This window comes from Labrus mixtus, chromosome 20, assembly GCF_963584025.1.
Source record: "Labrus mixtus chromosome 20, fLabMix1.1, whole genome shotgun sequence".
In the NCBI taxonomy this organism is placed as follows: Eukaryota; Metazoa; Chordata; class Actinopteri; order Labriformes; family Labridae; genus Labrus; species Labrus mixtus.
This window is the reverse complement of record NC_083631.1, coordinates 3,427,069-3,449,203: the sequence shown is the minus strand read 5'-3', so window position 1 is coordinate 3,449,203 and position 22,135 is coordinate 3,427,069. Positions and strand designations below refer to the sequence as shown.

Here is a 22,135-nt window from a genome sequence, read left to right as displayed (position 1 = left end):
TAAGAAACATTAACGATAGATCTGATGGTTTTTTTAATGTAGTGTATAATGAAACCTGTTTCCTCTGTCAGAACCCTTCAGCACCCTGCCCTCCTGCAGTGCCTGGCGCAATGCTCAGAGGTCACTCCTTATCTGCTGGTCATGGAGTTCTGTCCTCAGGTGAGAAAGGATCACACTCTGTTTATTCACACTCCGCCTCCACCTCATTATTCACTCTCTTACTGTATTGTCTGGTTTAACAAAGAAGGTTGGATGAGCTCACAGCGTCATTTCCTCTTTCCTCTCAGGGCGATCTGAAGAGCTACCTGCGCAGTTGTCGGCTGGCTGACTCCGAGACTCCTGACCCGTTGCTCCTCCAGAGAATGGCATGTGACATTGCCTCGGGGCTCCTGCATCTCCATAAATACAACTTTATTCACAGGTACAGCGAGTCAGTCGGCTCAGCTCGATTTTACCTTCATCAACATTAGAGACCTAACAGGGAAAAAAATCTACCGGAATGTTCTCAGCAACCCCTGCTGGTCTCTCCCGGCAACAACATCCTGGTGCTGCCTGAGTATTGTCACAAACTCCAGCATCAGTGATTTTGTTGCCGGGGGCGGGCCCCTCTCGCTCTGTCTCTCAGGCATGTGCTGGCTGCCATGGCAACCGAAATGTTGCTGCCTGGCAAAAACAATCTCCCTGTTGTAGAGGAGGTGAGATTAAAGCAATTTAGCTAAGTTTCTGTCTGTACAACTTCTGATATTATGTACAAGTTTCCTCATCTGCTTTAGATAATGCCTTGGCTCCACAGGATGAACACAATGCAGTGACTGACATCAGGTCACAAACACAATGTTTTAAACAACACTGATGCCCAAGTATGTCTCAAGAACACATCATGATACATTTATAAATACAGTTACATGATAACAATAACAGCTGCAAAAAATGACGAGTTGGTCACAAAAATATTGCCACTTTTTTAGTTTTTCTCAGTTATATTTCATATTTATGAGTAAATATGTACAATGGAAGTTAAGGTTTCAAACATGTACTCATGTTTTAATATATAAAGAGGATACTCTATAACAAAGGGCTGTTGCTTCTTCAAGTTTGTGTGAAGGTGACCTACTGTAAGAATCTGTGTATGATTCAAATGTTGCTAGATCATAACTACTGCATGAGATTATATGACATCAGCTTTTTTAACAAACTAACCACTCCCACTTCAGACAAGTTGAAATGGCAGAGATGGATAAATATGAGAAGAAAATGTAAATGTTAATTATTCTTAAACTCTTCTAGTTATGGGATATGTCATTGTTAGTAGGTCAAGAACAGTGCTGTTAAGAAGCTAGTTTAGAACATTTCTTTCAAGGGCTCTTAAATATCATGAATGTATACCAGTGTGTCTTTTGAATCTCGGCTGTGTTCTATAGAAATTACAGTTTCCTTTGTTTCGACAGCGACCTGGCCTTGCGGAACTGCCTTTTAACTTCAGAAATGTCAGTGAAGATTGGAGACTACGGCCTTTCTCACAGCCGATACAAGGTCAGACTGGCCTATGATGCCTTCACTTTTCAAATGAAAGGACCGCTTTTTTAAATGTATGACCTCTCTCAGTAGTCTTTTTTTGTTTCTATTGTTTTTCTTTAGGACGACTATTTCATAACACAAGACCAGATTTGGGTGCCATTGCGATGGATTGCACCAGAGCTCATAGATGAGGTCCACGGAAACCTGCTGGTTGTTGACCAAACAAAATCCAGCAACATATGGTGAGATAATTAAAGCTGAGTAAGGTTTTCTGTCACAACTTCACCAACTACCAAGGTGCATGCAGAGTCTTGACGAGGTCAAAAAGCTCGAGCAACACTTCGTCAGGGTCATTAGCAATGATGATGATAATAATTAATAATAATAATTAAAGCTACAGTATGTAAATTTATGTCATCAACATATTGATTACCATAAAAAAAAATTGACCATTGCATGTCACTAGCAACATTACATTTAAATGTTCCTTTGAATAAATGTGAGTGGTCTATGTCTGTGAGCACCCTTAGCAGGTTTGAATCAAACAACCAATCAGGGTTAGCTTACACATTGTTAGCCAATCACAGCAACTCTGTGAGGAGAATGTTTTGGGTTGCAGACAAGATGCAACAACGATGGTTGGCTGCATTCCATTAAAATGTTCATGTTGCCTCCTGACACTTTAAAGAGATATAAACAGAAAAAAATGAAAGTCTGCTCTTACCTTGTTATACATTGCTAGAACATACATCTGGATAATTTGAACAGCGTGACTATTCATTTCACAGCAGCAGCTGAAATAGATTCAGTTTCACTCATATCTAACATCATGATATATTTTCATGGGAGAACCAAGAATCTTATGAGATGGTAAAGTGGTGAATAATAAGGACGATTTCTCTGCTTGTTCTAGGTCGTTGGGAGTGACTTTGTGGGAGCTCTTTGAGCTGGGAAACCAGCCTTACAGACACTACTCTGACAGACAGGTGCTGACATATGCCGTGAAGGAACAGCAGCTCAAACTACCCAAATCCCAGCTGCAGTTCCCCCTGGCTGAGCGCTGGTGAGACATTTGCACGCCCACACACTGTACACACACATGCACTGGCTGACACTCACAATGACTGTTATATATCTTGACTCCACATAAGATACATTTTGGACATTTCTGAGCCTTCGGGCCTTGTTGTCGAGCAGTTACTTGTGACACGTCAATGTGTCCTGTTTTTTAAAATCGGTTTCTGCTTTTGATGGTGCAGCAGACCAGTGTAGCAATATTTCTCTCAGCTAGCAAGGGCAGATGATCAATACTTTCCCTCTTCTTTATGATCCCCTTGGCATTGACCAGGGTTGAATCACCTCATTCATCTTTGCCTGGGAAGGCAGCCAAATATAGTTTTTATTTATTTATTTTTTCAAAATTGTTCCTCACTAAATTAAAAGCCCCTGCTATTAACAAGAAGGAGCCACACAAACACACCAACACACACACAAGGAGGATAGCGAGAATCTTACAACGTCAGCATCTGCATCACATATTTATATACTCTATTGGTCTTTGGATAGTGTCAAGAACAAGTGCTAGCTCTTGATAGACAGCATCTATTAATATTTGGTTTACCTCGGCTATGTTTGGCTGTTTAAATCAAACATTGTATAATTGGAATGAACGTTGATTACACATAAATCATGTAACCATCTATATATAGTATTTCAGTTAAAAATAAATTATGTTAAAAAATTTAAAGATAAAGACAGATGCAATTACCAATCATTTTGTCCCAGCATATCAGTGCTCCAATGAGGGTAAGAGTGCTCTCAAAGTGTTAGAAGATTTTATTCTTTGTACAAATCTCAGATAAGAAAAGTTTTGTTCATTTCAGAATCTTTGGCTTTTCATAACTCCTAAGAACGGTTGGTGAATGATGCCCATTGTTCTTAAGATGTAAATAAGCTCGTCTAAGATCAGTGATATTCAGAGGTTAGAAAAGGGATGCAATCTCTCTTAAAATTGTACTTATTCTGATTGATCCATCTCCTACTGTCATCTTGGTCCAGGTATGAGGTGATGCAGTTCTGCTGGCTGCAACCGGAGCTGAGACCCTGCAGTGAGGAGGTACACCTTCTGGTCACATACCTGTGTGCCAAAGGCTCCAGTGAGGCTGAGGAAGACTTTGAACAACGCTGGAACGCCTTGAGGCCCAACCTACTTGGTAGCACCTCACACACAGCTCCATCCACAGCCTTAGTCCTGACCCCTAGTCTTGCCTCAGCCGATGTCCCCGATGCAGACCAAACCCAGGCAGTGGAGCCGGCCTCCTCCGCCTCGTCCTCCTTTCCCCTCCTGGAGCACTTCTCCGATAGCTTCCACTCCGACACAGGGGACGACCTGCTGACTGTCACAGAGACCAGCCATGGCCTCAACTTTGAGTACAAGTGGGAGCAGGCTAGAGCTGAGCAGCCATATTGCTCTTCCTATACCAGCGGGCCTCTGGGCCAGGGGAACCCACATTATCAGGATATCTACTATTCAAGTAAAGGTAGCACCTCAGGGGGCTGCAAGACTGACAGCCTAACCTCAGGCAGATCCCCATCTTACTATGAACCTGAACACCCAGGTGTTGTCCCAGTGTTAAGCGCCCATAGTCCTTCAGTCACCAGTGAGTACTACATTCGCATAGAGGAACCAGTAGAGTGTAACATTAATCTAGACGACAGCGTGGTGGACTACAGCCCAGTACTGGAGGCTAGCAGCAGCAGGTTGTGTTCTGACAGTCAGACTGGTTCTTCAATGGCAGAGTCCAGTGCTTACTGGTCAACTGCTGACATCACTAAACCTCCAGCGTATGATTCTGATTCAAGCCCCACTGTCCACCTCACCATGGAGCCATTGCTGAGACATGCATCCAGCAACAGTCCTATAAAGTTAGGGCACTTCCAAAACTGCTTCACATCCAATCAGGATGACCAGTCATCAGCATGCAAAACACGCTGTCAATCCTGTCCGTCTGAACATGAAACATCGCCAGAGTCCAGATCAAACCTTCTCCATCCTGTAGGACTTCTAGAAAACCCACGTGGTTTATCCCAAGCAGTGAGCAGCCCAAGCTTAGGGTTCTGTGATCCCTACCTTGAAGCAAGCACAGGTCGTAGCACGGCTAACGAAAGCAACCATCATATAATGGGTCCTCTTCGAAAGACAGTACCCATCGTTAACCACATTAGCATTGATGTAGAGACAGACGACGGCCTGCTGGTGGGCCACCAGAGGGGCGAAGACATTGAGGATGACCTTTACTCTGAAGGAGAGGCCACTAACTGGACCTCAAACCATTCAGCAAACAATAATAGCCTGAGTTTTGACAATAGACAAACTGTTAGTGGGCATGACTGCTACTTAGACCTTCAATATTCAAACACAACTGAGTTATGGTCTTTAACCAAGGCCACTACCAAAACCTTCCAAAGCTCGAGATCTAGTGGCATGTTGGAGGACGAAGGAGGAGACTCTGGTTGCCAAGCTGCTAGTAATTCCACTGAATTAGGTTCATACATTCACTTATGCCACAAAGAAAGGGATGAATCTGCCACTCAGATGGAAAGGAACAGTACTGCAGGGAATCTTAGAAGTGTTGATTATTTTACCAGCTCAAGTATTAATACCAGAAGTACAGGGAATGGAACAACTGAAGAGAGTTATGAAAAAAGATTGCTGCTAAATTCAGACAGACTGTACTCTGAGCCTAAGATGATACCTGCGGCAAGCTATATAAAGTCCCCGTCATCTTTCAAGGAGCCCCAGACTGGACAAACGTGCGCCATGCCAGTTAAGCAGAGAGGTAACATCTGGGAGGGAGTTTCAACGGGAATCTCTATCGGCCTGGGTGACAAGAGGGAAAACTATCGAGATACATCAGAAAGAAGTAGAGCGGTTGACAGTGGACTAGGGGTCAGAGAGTCTAGCATTAGCCTGCTTGAGCTTGGCGACTACAGTGAGGACGAAGATGATGACATCACAGATATCACGTCAGGGATCTTTGCTGACTTCAACCTGGATTATGTTGAGGTAGAGGAGGATGAGCTGAGCCCATTGAAGAATCTAAAAGGAACTCCTGACTCTGTTGACACCCTTAACCTATCCTCATCTATGGCAAGCACCTGCGATCAGGCCTTCAGCCCAGATGCTTTTAACACCCCTGTCCTACCTAAATCCTTGGACAGTGGCTACGACACAGAGAACAACGAATCACCAGAGTTCATCTTCAAAGAGCTCGGAGATCCTCTTGGTGGTGAAAGGCTGGGTGGAGAACCTGAACTAGTGCTTCAGATGGGTTTGGGCCAAGCGGTTTGCACTTCCACCTACATCTCAGAGCAACAGCATAAGGGCCTGACTGATAAAAACCCATACCGGGACTCAGCCTATTTCTCCGACTATGATGCTGAAAATGAGAGAAGTCCTCAAGACGAAGGCAGTAAGTTCTACGCAGATCCAACTGATCGAGACTTCCATGCTAAGAAATTAAGTTCTGTGGGAGATGCTGAATCTGTCAAAAGGCAATTCTGCAATGAGGAACATCTAACACATCTGAGACAAATCAAAAGCTCTGTTTTGGTGGAACTTTCAGAGGCTCATCCTGGCTCACCAAATCCCATTACCACCCCTGGGCTGTCCATGCTGTCACCATTTCCCCCACAGATGGGCGGTTGTCTGACCAAAGAGTCGGCCCCTGCAGATGATGATCTTGGGTTGGAGCACTCGATAGAGGAGCCCACCACAGATCTTGGCTCTGAAGCCTCTTCCACTGTCCAAGAGGCATCTGGAAACCATGAGGAAGGGAACAGAAAGGAAGAAGATTGTTCCCCTGTACAGTCTTTGCATTCTGACTCCACCATCATCGACTACAGAGATGACTCCCATAAAGAAAACGATGGATCCACAGAGGAGGAAGATCTGCCCGAGTTCAATCACGTCAAGGAAGAGACGGCGGACCGAAGGGAGAGTGGGAGGATAAATGAGGAGGATTTCGAGGACATAGACGCAGAGGAATGTGACTCGCAGGACAGTATAGGCGAGGAATCAAACGGTGGTGCTGAACTCTCCACATCCTCCTCATTGCTGGAGCTGTGCGGAGAAGACGTGAGAGCTCCGCTGGAGGAGGCGGAGGACGAAGATGACTCAGATGACAGCGAGTCAGATGAAGAGTTGAGGACCTACAACATCCAAGACGAAGACAGTGACGAAAGTGAGGAGGATTTTACCGCAGTGCCAGTGGTGGTGAGCGACTGCAGCAGGGCCAGACACCTCCGCAGCCTCCTGAAGATGCCCACCCTGCTCAGCCAGTCCTTCTGCGAAGAATTGGAGAGGAAGAAAAAGGCTGTGTCCTTTTTTGATGATGTCACAGTGTTTCTTTTTGACCAGGTATGACAAGTATATCTCAAAATGCAGAATGTGTTGTCTACCAACAGTCACATTATTTGAGTATGTGAGGAGTGTTTATGATTATGTCTTCCAGGAGAGTCCCACAGGAGAGCTTGCCGACTACTCCTTCTCAACAGGAACAGAGGCCAGTGGGGAGGCAGTCTCGGAGGAAAAAAACTCTGACCAGCTGCAAACTGCCCCTGAGGTTAAAGCTGAATCCTGTGAAATCTTCTGTGTTTCTGAAGAAACGGGGGAGAACAGCTCAGTTGAGGGTTAGTTTAGAAAGAAAATAAAAGGCTTGATGGAGTTTCCAGTATATATTTTTCCCACTCTGTTCGCAATCATCGCAACACTGTTATTTCCACCCTTCTTTTTCAGATGGGGGTTATGAGTGGGAAGATGACCTCTCGTTAAAGCCATCCTCACCTGAAACAATCTCTGAGCCCGAGTCCTCACCCTCACCCACCTCCAACAGTCCGGAGACTCCCAAACCTGCAGCTGTAGCACTCAACAGATTTATGGTGTCACGATTCTCTATCACACATGTGTCTGACCCACACATGGCCGCAGCTACAGGTCTGTAGTAACTTCAATTTAGACTGTTTAAATGTGACCTATTTGCTGCAGAAAATATGACCAACCATTCAACCAATATATTTTTGGTATTGTTTTAAGTACAACGGAAATATTATTGCATGGCTTCTATTTAGGATATGATACTATGGCAAGTATACAGTGTATTTAATCTGTAAATTCCATGTTGTGCTTTTGGAAAAATGTCAGGAAACAAAAGACAGTTTGGAATTTAACATTTTAGCCACGAAGATCTTTGCTGTAATCTGTCATAGTACTTTAATTTATAAACAATGAACCTGTTTCAAAAAGGCAAATTAAATGTCATCATTTTAAAACGTGTTTCCATAAAGCAGTGTTGCGCCATAGGCTAAACACAGGGTCGCAATGACTGAGTAGCCAAGCAGAGGCTTGTTACACAATTAATTGACTTACATTAGCTGCCTTGCTAAATTCTTCTTTTTATCTAATTAGGATACAAGTGTAACCCTGCACTCTAGCTTGTTAAACAGACACAGATTTGCCAGGGAAAAAGTGCAGTTGTTATTGCTTTGGTGGAAAGACAGCTAATTAGCCGGTCTGCTGTGGCACACTTTAACAGCATTGTGAAATACATTTTCAGTCCATGTATAGTAGATTGTGGTGGGATTTATTACTCCATAACACAACAACTGAAAACACAAAGTTTGGCTACTGCACATTTTTTGTATTTCTTTTCTCCTTGCCTGTTCTCTTTTTTTAACACATTTTGAAGATGCATTTGAATAACCTGGCATAATGTGACACTGAGATAAGAAATGACTCAGTGTGAATTCAGTAGGAGTTATTAGTTTACAATTTGGTGCTCATCTGCGCATTTGTTTTTCTGGACTATAGAATAGACTGTCATGTGCGAGAAAAATGTGTTATTCTTTAATTTGTACAGGGGCGTGTCCAAAAGGAAGGACAATATAACCCCCTTGAAATCGTATTGGCCACCCAAGAATCCTTGACTATTATTGGCTTTTTGCTTACCAGAGTTGGGACTTATGTGGAAATCAAACATTCGTGCTGTGTTGCAACAAGCATCTCATAGTTTTCAGGGTACAGATGTTTGTTCTAAATTTTTTTAATACTTTAAATTGTGACTTTGGACACATTATTTTGAGTCCTCAAAGAAGTAAGCTTAGAAAATGTATATGTTGCTGTTACAGCTTGTATTACTTAAAAGTCAATGTGATTAGTGTCGACAGAAGGGGAAAATACATTACATACATTTTGTGCACACAAACTTCAGGCCACCCCAGCAGCCAGTGCCCCAGTTGGGCCACCACAGTCCAAGAAGTCTGGAGATGCCCCTGCTTTTGTAGGCTGCATCTTAATACTTACTTTCCTGTTATTTATTTCCAACAGGAAACAGTGAAGGTGATCCAAAAGACTGAGTGCATCCCGACCTTGACTGGAGGAGGATGAGTCCCTTCTCGACACAGAAAAGCAGCGTTATTATTATATCTAGATGTTTTACAGAGTTTTATTTTTATCGACGTTTCAGGGGCATCAACCCTGGTGGCCCTTAATGAGACAGTGCCTCACACTGTAGTGAAAGACCCTCAACGATTTGCACATTTTTCTTTTCCTTCTCCTGAACTTACACTGACAGCTGCTGGTATGGCAACCTGAATTAGGACAAAATAAGATCATATGGTTTTCAGAAATAGATTTATCAGTATACCCGTTTTTTAACCTACAGTATATGACAATACACTTCTTTGCTGGACGCAACACCAGTTTCTGTTGGTGACCTTGCAAGGTTAATTTATTAGTGACTTTAAAATAAATTAAATGAACATAAAAAGAGAGTTAAAAAAATATATATTGAAATGACAGGCGTCATAGCTGCTCCTCTCATGCTGCCTTGGACCATCTGCTTACCATTGATCTGGCGTTTTAAAAGACTGTTTCAGTGTCAGAGCTAGAGAACAATGCTTGATGGTTGTTGCATAAGACACTGTTGGTGGATTTCCAAAAACAAAAAAATATGGCTCTTTTTTTTTGTTGTTGCAACTATATAATGAATATTGAACTCAGTGGATTCAGTGTGTCGTGTTAATGGAAACATCCTTCAGGAAATCAAGGTAGTTCCACTCACTAATTATCACCACCACTGACTCTGGTTAAAGATGACCTTTACGATACATGATCTCCAGCTACCATATCTATCTGAAGCACTTTGTATAGCCAACCTGGGTCTTTATTTGTACAAGTCATTGCTTTGTTGCTCTACATCTCCCCATCCTGGAATGAAATATCCAAACAAAGTGAGATTCTCCTATTTGTGTCCACAGTGCCATCTACAGGTTCACTTTATTTTTGTGGCATATCACCTTTTTTCTTCATCAGCAATAGAATGACACCAAAGGGATGGAGAGGTGTTTCATGATATTTTCGGAAGTGTTATGCGAGTCATACATGTTGAATGTCAGTCTCATCTTTATAGATCTTTTCTATGTCAATGTATCGTCCATATTCTCACACGTAATGTATCCCATTAGATCTTTTTTTTTTTTGCTCATTACTCGGGGTATGAGGTGTACAAAAAAAGACATTCAAAATATGACACATCTCACATATTGTACGAATGTTTTATCAACATGTAGCAGTTAGCTTGACTTGAATTACTACTGCTGCATGGACAGCTCCCTCCCCTCCCCCTCCCCCGCTCTCTGTGCTTCTGTAGCTCAAAGTGCCAATTCTGTTCCACCTTCTCGCCTTGCCTTTTACGCTTTGCGAGAAGAGAAAACACGTCGCGAGTATTTTTGTACGATTTGGAAAAAGATGCAATCCAGGATGACGGCCTCTCAAATTTGCCAAAGAGATATTTCAAAGCCGATTGGCTACAAAGTAGCGGACACATTTGGAGACGGTGAGGTGGGCGGGCTGTTCTGTGCACCAGTAGTAACAAACATTTGCTGTTTCCATGTCCCCCCCCTCACTCGTTGCTATTGTACTATCCCAAACAAATAAAATCCAAATACTTTTTTTTCCCCTTTCATGTCTGTGATTAATTTTCAATAAAAAACATTCAAACATGAAGCAACACGACACATAAAAGAATGATGTTTGTGCCCATTTAGATTTATTTTCGGACAAGATAATTTATAAGCACTTTCTGTACAGGACAGATATAATACAAACAGGGACAGAGGTGAGGGATAGACAATGAAAGCTATATAAAAGTAAAAAAAGCGCTTTTGAAACATGGCTTTTTGATAAAATCCTGATCAAATCACTCAGCGTAAAGGACTCAACTCTTAGAGGAAAGAAAAAGAAGACTTCTCATGATGCACCTGTTGATGTATTGCTTTCTAAGAGACTACTTAGCTCGCTCATACAATTACATTGCTTTCCATGTCGTACAGCCTAACTGCTATCCCCACACGTCATGCTGCAGGTACACGCCTCCGCTCTAAGCCTCTCTCCCACACGAGTGTATAATACTGAGCAGGAATGATCAAAAGCCATGATAATACTGTACCTTACATGATAAGCTACCACTCCCTCAAAGCTACATATAAAAAGGCCCATTATGTATGCGCTTTAACTCATCTCTTGGCTATCTGGCAGCTTAGATATTGCTGAAATTTAAAGAGAAAGAAATATTCTTGAAATTGCATTGTACTGAAGCTTGCTAAAGCAAAAAAAAGAGCAAAAAAAAAGACAAAATATTAAATTTAAAAACACTAAAAAGGGATAACACCCTTGTTATTTTTTTCAGAATATAAAAAATACAAGTGTGATGCATTATGCCCTCAAACCAGTTTACAGGATGATTAGGTCAATGCGGCTTATGAAGCATTATGAAAAAGAAAAGAAAAAAGAGAAGGCACAGTTCCCACATTGAAAATATGGGTGTACTGTATCACAACTAGTAACTATATAGTACTGTATCACTTAACAAAAGCAGAATCAGTTAGTCCACTTCTACGTAGCTATCTGTGGCAGTATCCTATAATCGATTTCTGCATCGCTCCTGATGCACTGCAAACTCTTACCCACCAGCTTTAAATCCACCCCTCAAACCCCATCTAAACATCGCATGCAGAGTGTTCCTGCACTGTTCATTAATGTCAATAATGCTCTAATTTAATTTACAGTGTAAAGTGTTGGAAGAACAAAAAAACAAACCCATAGTAGAAGTGCAGATAAATGATAATGTGACAGCATCACTATTCAAACCTATGAGCCATACTGTTTCCACAACTGGTGCAAACTAACTAATAATAACAAAAGAAAAATAAGCTGTCACACTTGCACTTGAATGCTCAGGTTGAGACATTCAAAGTTTGTGAAGGTGGTTTTCAAAACATCATGACGGTTAACCCGAGTGGATTTCCTCAGCAAAGAAACTTGATTCCTTTGGGGGGGGGGGTCACACTTCTGGGCCCTTTTCCTGATAACATCATTCAACTGAAGCATTCCTAATGTGAAAAATGTTGCTTCTCCCCATCAAAAAAAAAAAAAAAAGGCCCATTAGTGGACAGACCGGGGGAGGGCAGGCTGCTAGTAGAAGATGGGTGCAGATCGGTCGTCAATGAAGGTGGGCCTGAGGTAGACCTCCAAGGAACGGTCACTGTGGGGAGAGGAGGGGTGACACAAGGAACAGTGACAGTTAGGTTGAATACATGAGGAAATGTAGAGAGCTACTTGGCCGACTACGTTACCACACCCAAAGAAATCCTCCACCTTCCTATCGTTTTTTTTTTTTTCTTACAGTAAGAAGAGCAGAAAGGTTGCAGCATATACTGTGAGTTTTAGCAAGCATGTGCGGAGAAAACGCTAATAAAAAAAACATAAACAGCTTCAAAAAAGGCACTCATGCATTGTTAGTGTCTCCCTTTATGAATTGTTGTACACATGTGACAAAAAAAAAGGTATTCTTTTGCTGCAACCTAAGGCCTGCTTGACTGACATATCTAAATACTGCCATGTCCATAGAGGCCGAAGGAGAGAAAAGAAGCAAGTGATTCCCAGCGTCTTACTGCAGCCAGACAGCCAATGAGTGCAGAGAGAGAGAACCAGGCAGATATATAGAGAGAGGGAGGGAAAAAAAGGGATTGGCTGGCTGAGATAGGTGATGGAGGCTGGTGACTTACGGAGGTCCTGTTCCCTCAGAACCGTGACAATTCTGGACCCAAACTGAAAGGTAAAGAGAACCTTTGGGTTTGAATGGCTCATCTCTCAGATCATGCATGGGTCACATTTAGATCAACAACACTGCTGGTTAGTCTGGTGCAAGATGAACATACTGTAAGTTTGATCATATAAAGGACTGTCACTGAGATGAGGGATGGGATAACACTTCATGCTCAACATGCTTAAACTGTATGCTCTTTTTTTAGGAACTGAGTGAGAAAAAGGGTGTCTGCAGCACACCCTAGTGGACATAAAGTATGCTTTAAAATGCAATGCAATCAACCACATATCATGTAACTGTAAATACAACCCAAAACACAAGCCAAACGAATAATCCTCAAATAAGGAAAAAAACAAGCAGGAAGGCAGAGTTTAGATCAGTCACAGTATGCACACGGTACACAACACCACCACACACTCACAGTCGTCTTTTTCCTTTCGGTGACACAGATCAGCACGGATGCTATGGGTGTTAGTAGGAGATGGGGAGCGGGGAGGGGGGAAAGGATGGGACTGCATGCTTGGACCACAGCTGTGGCTTGAAAAAGGAATTTAAAAAAAAGAACCTTTGGCGGCGTGACTTTGAATTTGAAGCAAGTCGAGTGTACAACAACACAAATGCGTTTGTCAGTGACAGAACAGATTTCGCGTCAGACCAGACCAGTTTATTAATATATAGAGATATGTTTTATTCAGAATACCTTTGTAAAAAGTCACCATACATTCAAGGTCAATTTTTCAGTTATCACATTTTTTCTGGATTCCCTCCACAGCATGCATAAGATAAAACACTTCAACGAATCAGTAGTTTCTCATTGTTTCTGCAAATTTTTTTTTTTCTCTTTACAAGGACAATAATAGTTTTCGAAAAGAAAAAAAAAGACCAAAAAACTACATAGCCACTCAGGGAATACAATCATAAATAACACTGAGAGCTGCAAAAAAGCCGGGTTTTTTTTATTTTATTTTCTCCGTATAACCTCAAAAGGAATAAACAGCTGTTATTGAGGAAACCCAACAGAAGATAGAAGACCTCTCCAAACTCAACGCAACTTCAGTTAAAAAAAAAAAAAAAGACCAAAGTGAAGTTTCCATGAGGGAGGCGCTTTATTTTTAACCCATTAATATGGCAGTAAGTTCAGACTGCAGCTGGCGGTGGAAAGTTTAAATGAATGGTCGAATGAAAACATATTTTCCTTGTGATCATAATACAGTGCCATCTGGTCGACTGACGGAAACAATTTTAATATATAGATATATATACTGTATATATTCTCGAAGCTCATTCTTAAAATGTGCTTCATTGCACACAAAGTATGCGTTAAATAGAAAGAAAAAAAGCAAAGTAAGGCAAAAATATGACACAAACCCTCTGGACGGAAAATTAAAATTAAGTTTAGCACTGACACAAGGAAGCACAGCGCCACCTACAGGATCTCTCAGAACAGAAACATTGTAATCTGCTGCATTTTGAAAAGCTCTTTTTTTTTTTTTTTTTTAGCATGTGTGTGGTGGGTGGGAACTCGATAATACTGCGCCCCCACGTGTGCTTTAAAAGGCCATTCAGCCAGTGGCTCGAGTACGACGACATTGAAGTCTTTTGGCACTTGTACAGTACATGAACATGTCCTTTAGTTTGACAAAATGACAAAACCATGTACATGCATGAAAGACAAGCAAGTAGCAAAGGCAGTCTCTTGAGAGATCAGTCCGTGATGGTGGACTGTGATCAGAGATAGAGTATTCAGAGTCCATAGCGCTGCATGCCGAGCAGGTAGGCCCCGCTCAGGCTCTCTCGCTCAACGCAATCCTCCACCCACCAACCGCTACTGTCCACACCGACACCACCAGCAGCAGCACCCAGGATTGGACGGAAGGAGGAAAGGAGGGACCCGGGGAGGAAGAGAGGACAGAAAGGAGGGATGAAACTGGCCTCTTCCACTCGGAGAAGGGGTGTGTGTGGAGGGCAGAGGAGGAGGAGAGGTGGAGATAAGTGGACAGGAGGGAGGCTAAGAGGAGGGGGGAAAAGATGGGGTAGGAAGAGGCCCCTGTGCTATCCGGAGCTGTCTGTGTCTGTCTGAATGTCTGTTCTCACACAGTCGAAATCAATTTGCCATCAGGACTGTCACTGTGGAACAAAGAGAGAAGGAAGCTTGCCAGGTCGGACACACTCAGAGAGAAATGGAGAAAAGACAAGACAGGCACGAGGAGGCAGGGTGGAGTTTAGGAGACGCGTAGGTGGGGTCGAGTATCTACTTCGCCCCACCTACAGCTACATCTCCAAACACACCTGCCGTGATCAGGAAGATTGGACTTCTAATTCTCTCATCAACTTTTAGTATCAACAGACATTCCCCGGTTGGATGTTTATTTATCTATTTTTTTGCCCATATTTAGTTCATATCTGTCACTTCAAAGGAGACAAACCCTGAAGTTTACTGTTGATGAGAAAATCAAGTCATCTCCTTAGCTGGAGAGATGTAGTGTTAGATTAGTCTGTTGGGGGGTGAATACACCCTGCAGGACAGTGTTGTCTCAAAAATACTGATACAGAAAAAAACAGACAAGAGTACATAACACAGCTTGACACTGGTGCCCAAAGCCCCAGGCTGACAAGCACTGATGACTGAGATGAAGTCAGCATGAAGTCTACAATACAAGCACTCTCACACGATCAAGGCCACTTTATCACTCCTCACACGCTCTCTCAAACGCACACATTTATATACAGTTAAACAAGGATGTTCTCCCTGATTGGACAGAAACAGGCACAGCATCATTCCTAACCCTAGCCCTCACACAGCCCTGGTGAGTCAGCAAGGACTTGATGGGATTACAGTGAAAACTTACGGGAGGGGCCAAGAGCACTCTGACAATACACCGACACACTAGACTGGATTGTTCATTTAAAAAAAGCTATAAATAAAAAAAAGTTAAGTGTGCAAGAGCAAAGAGGGAAGGACGAAGAAGACAAAAAAAACGGACCATCGATCTAGTGAGGAGGAGAATTTTAACACTAAGGCTAAATGTATTGATTCAGCTTAAATATGGTCCTCACAGGGTATAAAACTATTCATTAATGAAGTTATCAACACTATGAGGAGGTCTGATCTTGCTTATTAAATAGTATTGGTACAACTAGCCAGTCTAGTCTCGGATCGATATCACCATGTGGTGGATCTACATTTTAATTATGAACTATAGGTCGGGTAAAACAGGCGATTTTAAAAATAGTTGTCAATAACTGACACTTTTAAAGACAACACAATAAAAAAAAACAGAAAACAGTAACATATACTCCTCATACATATTAATGTGAGTGCTTTAGAATCTATGTCGGACTGTGGTCTATCAAAGTGTCTTAATATCTTACATATACACTGTAAAAAAATAAACAGGTAATATATATATATATATATTTAAAATTATTTTGCTGTCATTTTTTAAGAAAACAACATACGGTATCAGTTTGCTCTGAGAATTCAACCAAAATATGATTTGAAAAATGCATGTTAAAAATCCAAAGAGTAAAAAAAACTATAATGCAAAGAAGTCGTTCATTGCATATTTGTTAAAAGGAAGAATGTGCGACTTTTTGATCCAGTAGATGTCGCCCCTGAGCACCAGCATTAAACCAAAACAAACTGCTGTTTGGTGACACCTCGGCTATTCTGAAGCCTCCACTCTCCTCCAGCGGCACACCTCCAACCCCTCTCCACTCGCGTTCGCAGGAAAGAGTTATCAGTTAAAACGCATCATAATTAAGCACCATTAATGGCGAGCGGAGGACACAACTGTCCTTTGCTCGTGCTGCAATTGCCTGTGGCCTGCATTGTCGTGTTAGCAGGCTAATGTTAGCACACTTTGGATAACTTATAGGTTCACATTACTCATAAATTGACACGGAATGACTGAGATCTAAAGACGCTTACGTGACATCCAAATAAGCAGTGAGTATGTTTTCTTCACTAAAACAGCTTTATATGCAAGGCCGTCCCGTCCATGTTAACATGATGTAAACACGGCCCTGCAACAGTCCAGCTGGCAGGACTCTGGCTGCTCACTCATTGTAGAGTCATGACTTAGAGAGACATTTACAGAGGATATACTTGATTTCTGATGTATTCGGTCAAATGTCGCACATTCTGACTTTTAGGGTGTATAAACAACACATTTATGTATAGGTCTACCTGGTTACTCCTACATACCCTAAACCTGCTTCCTGTAGATTGCTTATTAGGAACTTTATTTTTACTCAGTGCATGTTGAGCAGGTGCTTTGCTGTCTTTTTTAATTCCAGTATTCTGTCATTTTGGTGAAATTGTGTTATTCTGAGGTATGTGGCTCATTTCTCCAAAACGACCCTAGTTAGACATTTCTAATGGAGCTGCAGCAGTCAACGCACTGTTCACTCAAAGGGCAGAAAATGCACTTACCTTGTGGCAAAGCGGCCGTCATAATCCTCAATAGCAGGCTGAAAAGGAGAAAAAAAAGGCACATCTTTAACTTTGTGTTCTTGTATACCTCGTATTGAAGTTCATGTTGTGCTCGTGCTCAACCACAAGGCGGCAGCAGAAACTGAGAAAACGTCTGTTTCAGTCACAGCAGGATTACTCATATCCTATTACATAACACAAGATTAAACCAGATAGGGGCCCCTCATTAACTTGTGTGTCTTGTTCATGGGTACTACATGTTTCCTACCTGTGTACCAAAGCCTGCCATGCTGTAGGGGCGTGGGCGGGTCTGTGCGAGGCTCTGTGCCAGCAGTCGGGCAGTCAGGCCGTAGTCAGGTGTGGGCAGTGATGCATCACTCTCCAGTAAGTTTCCTGTGCTGCTACTTTTGCCATGGTGCAAGCTGGGAGGGTGAGAAAACAAAGGCCTACGTCTTAGGCTCATGCAGTTGATACACAAGTAATGACAGAAGAACACAACATACTTCACTTTGAATCGCTCTCAGGCAGCACGCGAGTGTAGGAGAAAGGAAACCAGCCACGCCTGAAAAAGGAGAAAGGCCGTGTTAAGCTCCACATTCACCGTGGGAAACATGTATCCAGTCTGGAGTGTGGATAAAAAAAAAAAATAAATGCACACTCACATCTTGTTTTTCTCATTCTCCCCATAGTGCCAGCCATCGCGGGCTTCAGGCACTAGCAGGGTGATGACATCTCCCTCAGAGAAGCTGAGAAGGGTGCCATTGTCACCCGCAGCATGGGAGAAGATGGCTTGGACACGGGCACGCCCGTTCTTTTCCAGGCCTGCTGCCATGGAACTGGATCTGGGCAGGGTCCGTGTTTCTCCTGAGGACACAGATAATAGTCAGTGACATTCGATTCAGATTATCAGAGCCTAAAACGCGACAGTTAACAGTGCAAACTATAGATAACATGTAGGGCTCTTTAGATATAGTAAGTAGACAGGCAGATGCTCTGAATTTAGCATTAACTGCTCCTGAGTACACGTTAAGATTAAATAACACAAGGGAGGTTGACGCTCAATCAAATATTCTGCTTGTTATTTTCCTTCTGCAGCGCTACAGCTGCTCATTCAATTCTAGCGGTGTTGGGATAACTTACCCACAGGGTTCTTGTTCTTGGCGGGGGCAGGCCTGCGCACAGGGAGGGTGTTGGAGTAGACATCGCTAACCTGTCTCTGGGGGGCGGCCTGGGACTGTCCCGGGGCCTGGGTCTGAGGGGACGAAGGCCTGACTTGGGTCACAGACATAGTCCCTCCTCCCTCTGTCCAATATTCCTCCCCGTGGACTCCTGTTGTCCCATTGACCATGGACATACCATCAGGGCCCATCAGCCTCTGGAATACACATGCCCATAAAAGGAGTTTAACAAGTGTTATCAGTAAACATAGCTTCTTAGCCTGTGCAAACTACAGCACAGTGAAATATTCACTGAAGTTTTAGCGACCATCACTTATTTCCTGAACTCACCGCTGGGTGTCCGAGGCCGCTGCCCATGAACACAGCCAGCTCTGGGGGCACAGGGAGAGGCTGGGCCCCGGGGATGGGGTCTGAGATCACCAGATTTGACTTAGAGGTATGCAGGGGACTGGTTCCCCCGAGGGCGGCAGAACACATCTGCTGGGCCAGCAGCATGGCCCTCTCCGGCAGCTTGTTAGGGTCTGAACATGCCTGTAGCCACACTGGGATCTTCTGGGTCAGAAGGTCTTTACCCTGAAGGGAGGAAGATGAGATTAGCGATACGGACAAAAAACAAGAAGAACTAGTAATACCGCCCCTGGGTTGCTTGTCTCAGCCGACGAGACAAGTTGTGGTTTACAACCACACGTGTTTCCAACAGAGTGACAGCCGATGGGTTTGTCAAAGAAAACATCAAACCTTAAAGAGAAAACAACAGCACATGTAGACATAGATTTTATATTTATCTGAGGTGAGGATATAATACCAGAAAATGTCTTTTAGCATTTCTCTATAATCCATTTAGAAATTCTAATCATTTAATCCTGGAGTCATAGTTACTGTTTGTGCCACACTTTCAAGATATTTCCAGCCTGTGTTCCTATAATTTGGAGTGCACAAACATAGGATAGGTGAGATGGCAAGAAGAGTGTTTTTACAGGATATTATGATGCGACAGAGAAGTTTCTGACATACAGAGTGATGACTTCAATTCTCCTGTTAGTCATTACTGTGAAATTGTGTTTAAAGAATCTTTGAATTTTAGAGATATGTTTCCGAGAACATAGTGAACTACCTCTGACAATGAAAATATATACCGCTAATCTGTAGTCTCGAGAGTAGAGCAGCAATCTCAGAGGCCATCCACTGTCATTTGACAACGTTATCTTTGCTGGGAGGGACTTCAGTGTTTCAAGGCGTCCGTTTTAACCAGCGGTGAGTGATGACGGATGTTTAGCTAAGACTTCCATAACAATGTGGTGCCTTTCTTTGTAGTCCCGACGAGGAACTTTAAAAGCAAACATGGAGTTCAAGTAAGAAAAAAAAGCCTGGAAAAGTGGATTATTAACTGCACTTTCATGCTCTCAACAGTCAAGGGTTTACCCCTCCTCTCGCCCAATGAGAGCTGGGATCGGCTCAAGCCCCCCCGCAACCATGAACGGGAAAAAGCGGTATAAATAATGGATGGATAGGCTTGCGTGCACGCTTCCAATTAACTCACTCTCCTTCGTCATAGTACACTTCTATGTTTTTATTTATTGTGTTGTGTGTTTGGATAAAGGAGGGGGTTGAGGGCAACATGCATTTTATTGCATTTCACTGTAAACTAAAAGACCAATACAGTGTGTTTAAGTGAGATGTCAGTTCAAAGACATTCATTAGAGCTAAAGTAAAGTGAATGAGTTCCAGAATTGCATATTAGCTGATGGATCTCCACACTGACTGTTTTCCCACCTGCTGAAACTCAACTGGGAGATGCTACTCGTGATATAAAAACTACAACCTATCTGATACCAAGTGATGGTGCCACACTGACAGATTCATCTTATTTTAATGCAGAATCCCCAAAAAATAATATGACGATATAAATAATCTAACAGAAATGTGACCAGAGAAAAAGCGGATCATTTCTTTGCTTAACATTCTTTTTCGTTTGCTGTTCTCAAATGAAACGTTTAGTTCTTGAAGGTTTTCCTCTCTATGCATCCTTGACCTCTGCCCTCTGCGCAGCTATGCTAACGTGCTGCGTGGGTGAGGCTGTGGGCCCCGGACAAACATACAACCGATCGGCCCACTTCACCATCTCACAGCCTGTGGACTCGACTGTTCTTCTTTACACCAACTATATGAGGAATTCAATGGAGGAAGACAAATTCATACGTGTGTGTATAAACAAACGTGTACAACATTACACATCTGCACACACATGCAAACACAAACTGCATGCATGGTCCCTTTGTCTGCAGTCATTTGCATTTTTTTTTATTTTTCTCTCTCTCAGTATACACACGCACACAAACACACTAGGTACCCTCTGGGAGAGGGTTGTTCAGTTTGCTGAAGGTGAACTCTTCCCACGCACACCCCCATCCTGATTAATGACTAGACTCCATGTTGCAAAGGGAAGCTGCGGCACAGTCCACCCCCCACTCCTCCTACCACCACACACACACACACACACACACACACACACACACACACACACACACACACACACACACACACACACACACACACACACACACACACACACACACACACACACACACACACACACACACACACACACACACACACACACACACACACACACACACACACACACACACACACACACACACACACACACACACACACACACACACACACACACACACACACACACACACACACACACACACACACACACACACACACACACACACACACACACACACACACACACACACACACACACACACACACACACACACACACACACACACAACCTAGGAGACTGATGTACTCTATTACCTGAGAATATCAAATTCATGGGTAATGGATAGGCATACATTTGTTACACATCAGACACACAACTGACGTAAACAAACACAAAGACCAAGCTAATAATTGGGTCATAATCCTGGTAAATAACACTCTACTGCCTTTGATGATATATTATTTAGGGATATTTCTTTCTATTTTAATGTTCTTTGCTTCAAATGTCAACAGCAAAGTGAGAATAACAAGCAGGTGTTATGAAAATTCTCCAGTTGCCGGTAAAACAATACGTCTGTTCAGACCTTTGATTCAATCCGTCTCTCTCTACATCCAGCGCTTTGACACCTTCTCCAATTTATTGCTTTCATGCAGAGAGCGAGAAAACGAGGCAGTTCTCTTCACGAGAAGTTGGCCGGACGCTCAGAGGTGCAATGATGGATTACAGTCTCATACACGCCTGTCAGCTGGGCATCGTCTTCAGTCTTAATTAATTTTTAAAATGAAGAGGCCCCTATGAGCGGTCAAAGCTAATGCGACTTTGAATTATATATATATCTCCTACTATCCTCTTTTGACTGAACAATGGTGTACAACATAGAGATTCAAATCAAACATGACAGATGAGGAATAGTAGGCTAGAATCAACACCATAGCATAAAGAGAATACGTTATGGTTTATAAATCCCCCTAACAAGCTCTGCTGTATGCCTTTAAGAACAATACTGAGATCAGAGCAGAACAGGCTGCTTTAAGTTGCTATTGAAAGCAAGGGCTTGATGATTGAGCTACTTATTCTGATTAGAATATCAGATCTGCCTCTATAAGGCGTTCTAAAAACATTATTTTCTCTATCATCATTTGGAATAAAGCCTCCATTAGATCTGAATGAAGCCAAAGTTTGAACAGGTCGGCTTATTTCAGATGAAAAATGTTCCTTCCTTCGTCAATGACTTTAAAGCTAGAGTCAGCAGCTGCTTCCTAAAAAGTTAAATATAGATACAAAAGTAATGCAGCTCAGTCATCACTTATGGGCCTCCGTA

The 22,135-nt window shown here is 42.7% G+C and overlaps 2 protein-coding genes across 7 annotated transcripts in view; one reads left to right on the top strand and one right to left on the bottom strand.

Annotated features, from left to right (window-relative positions):
• The window catches only part of aatka (apoptosis-associated tyrosine kinase a), a 39,710-nt gene extending 29,174 nt beyond the window's left edge, over positions 1-10,536 (top strand). For both annotated transcript variants that reach the window (XM_061026758.1, XM_061026759.1), the window contains 9 exons: positions 72-159; positions 288-421; positions 1,449-1,533; positions 1,639-1,760; positions 2,432-2,581; positions 3,577-6,937; positions 7,032-7,209; positions 7,316-7,513; positions 8,903-10,536. In XM_061026758.1, coding sequence (XP_060882741.1) covers positions 72-159; positions 288-421; positions 1,449-1,533; positions 1,639-1,760; positions 2,432-2,581; positions 3,577-6,937; positions 7,032-7,209; positions 7,316-7,513; positions 8,903-8,931 — 4,345 coding nt within the window. In that variant the 3' untranslated portion in view covers positions 8,932-10,536. The remainder of the gene's footprint in view (positions 1-71; positions 160-287; positions 422-1,448; positions 1,534-1,638; positions 1,761-2,431; positions 2,582-3,576; positions 6,938-7,031; positions 7,210-7,315; positions 7,514-8,902) is intronic.
• A 67-nt stretch (positions 10,537-10,603) lies between these two features.
• The window catches only part of LOC132954245 (brain-specific angiogenesis inhibitor 1-associated protein 2-like), a 66,398-nt gene continuing 54,866 nt past the window's right edge, over positions 10,604-22,135 (bottom strand). Inside the window, exons 8-15 of one of the 5 annotated variants that reach the window (XM_061026762.1) lie at positions 18,627-18,869; positions 18,259-18,493; positions 17,781-17,982; positions 17,618-17,680; positions 17,387-17,570; positions 17,119-17,156; positions 12,643-12,685; positions 10,604-12,119 (exon numbers count right to left, since the gene is read on the bottom strand). In XM_061026762.1, coding sequence (XP_060882745.1) covers positions 17,623-17,680; positions 17,781-17,982; positions 18,259-18,493; positions 18,627-18,869 — 738 coding nt within the window. In that variant the 3' untranslated portion in view covers positions 10,604-12,119; positions 12,643-12,685; positions 17,119-17,156; positions 17,387-17,570; positions 17,618-17,622. Of the gene's footprint in view, positions 12,120-12,642; positions 12,686-13,346; positions 14,811-17,118; positions 17,157-17,386; positions 17,571-17,617; positions 17,681-17,780; positions 17,983-18,258; positions 18,494-18,626; positions 18,870-22,135 lie in introns of those variants that run through there. The other 4 variants (XM_061026763.1, XM_061026764.1, XM_061026765.1 and 1 more) reach the window with 4 other exon arrangements.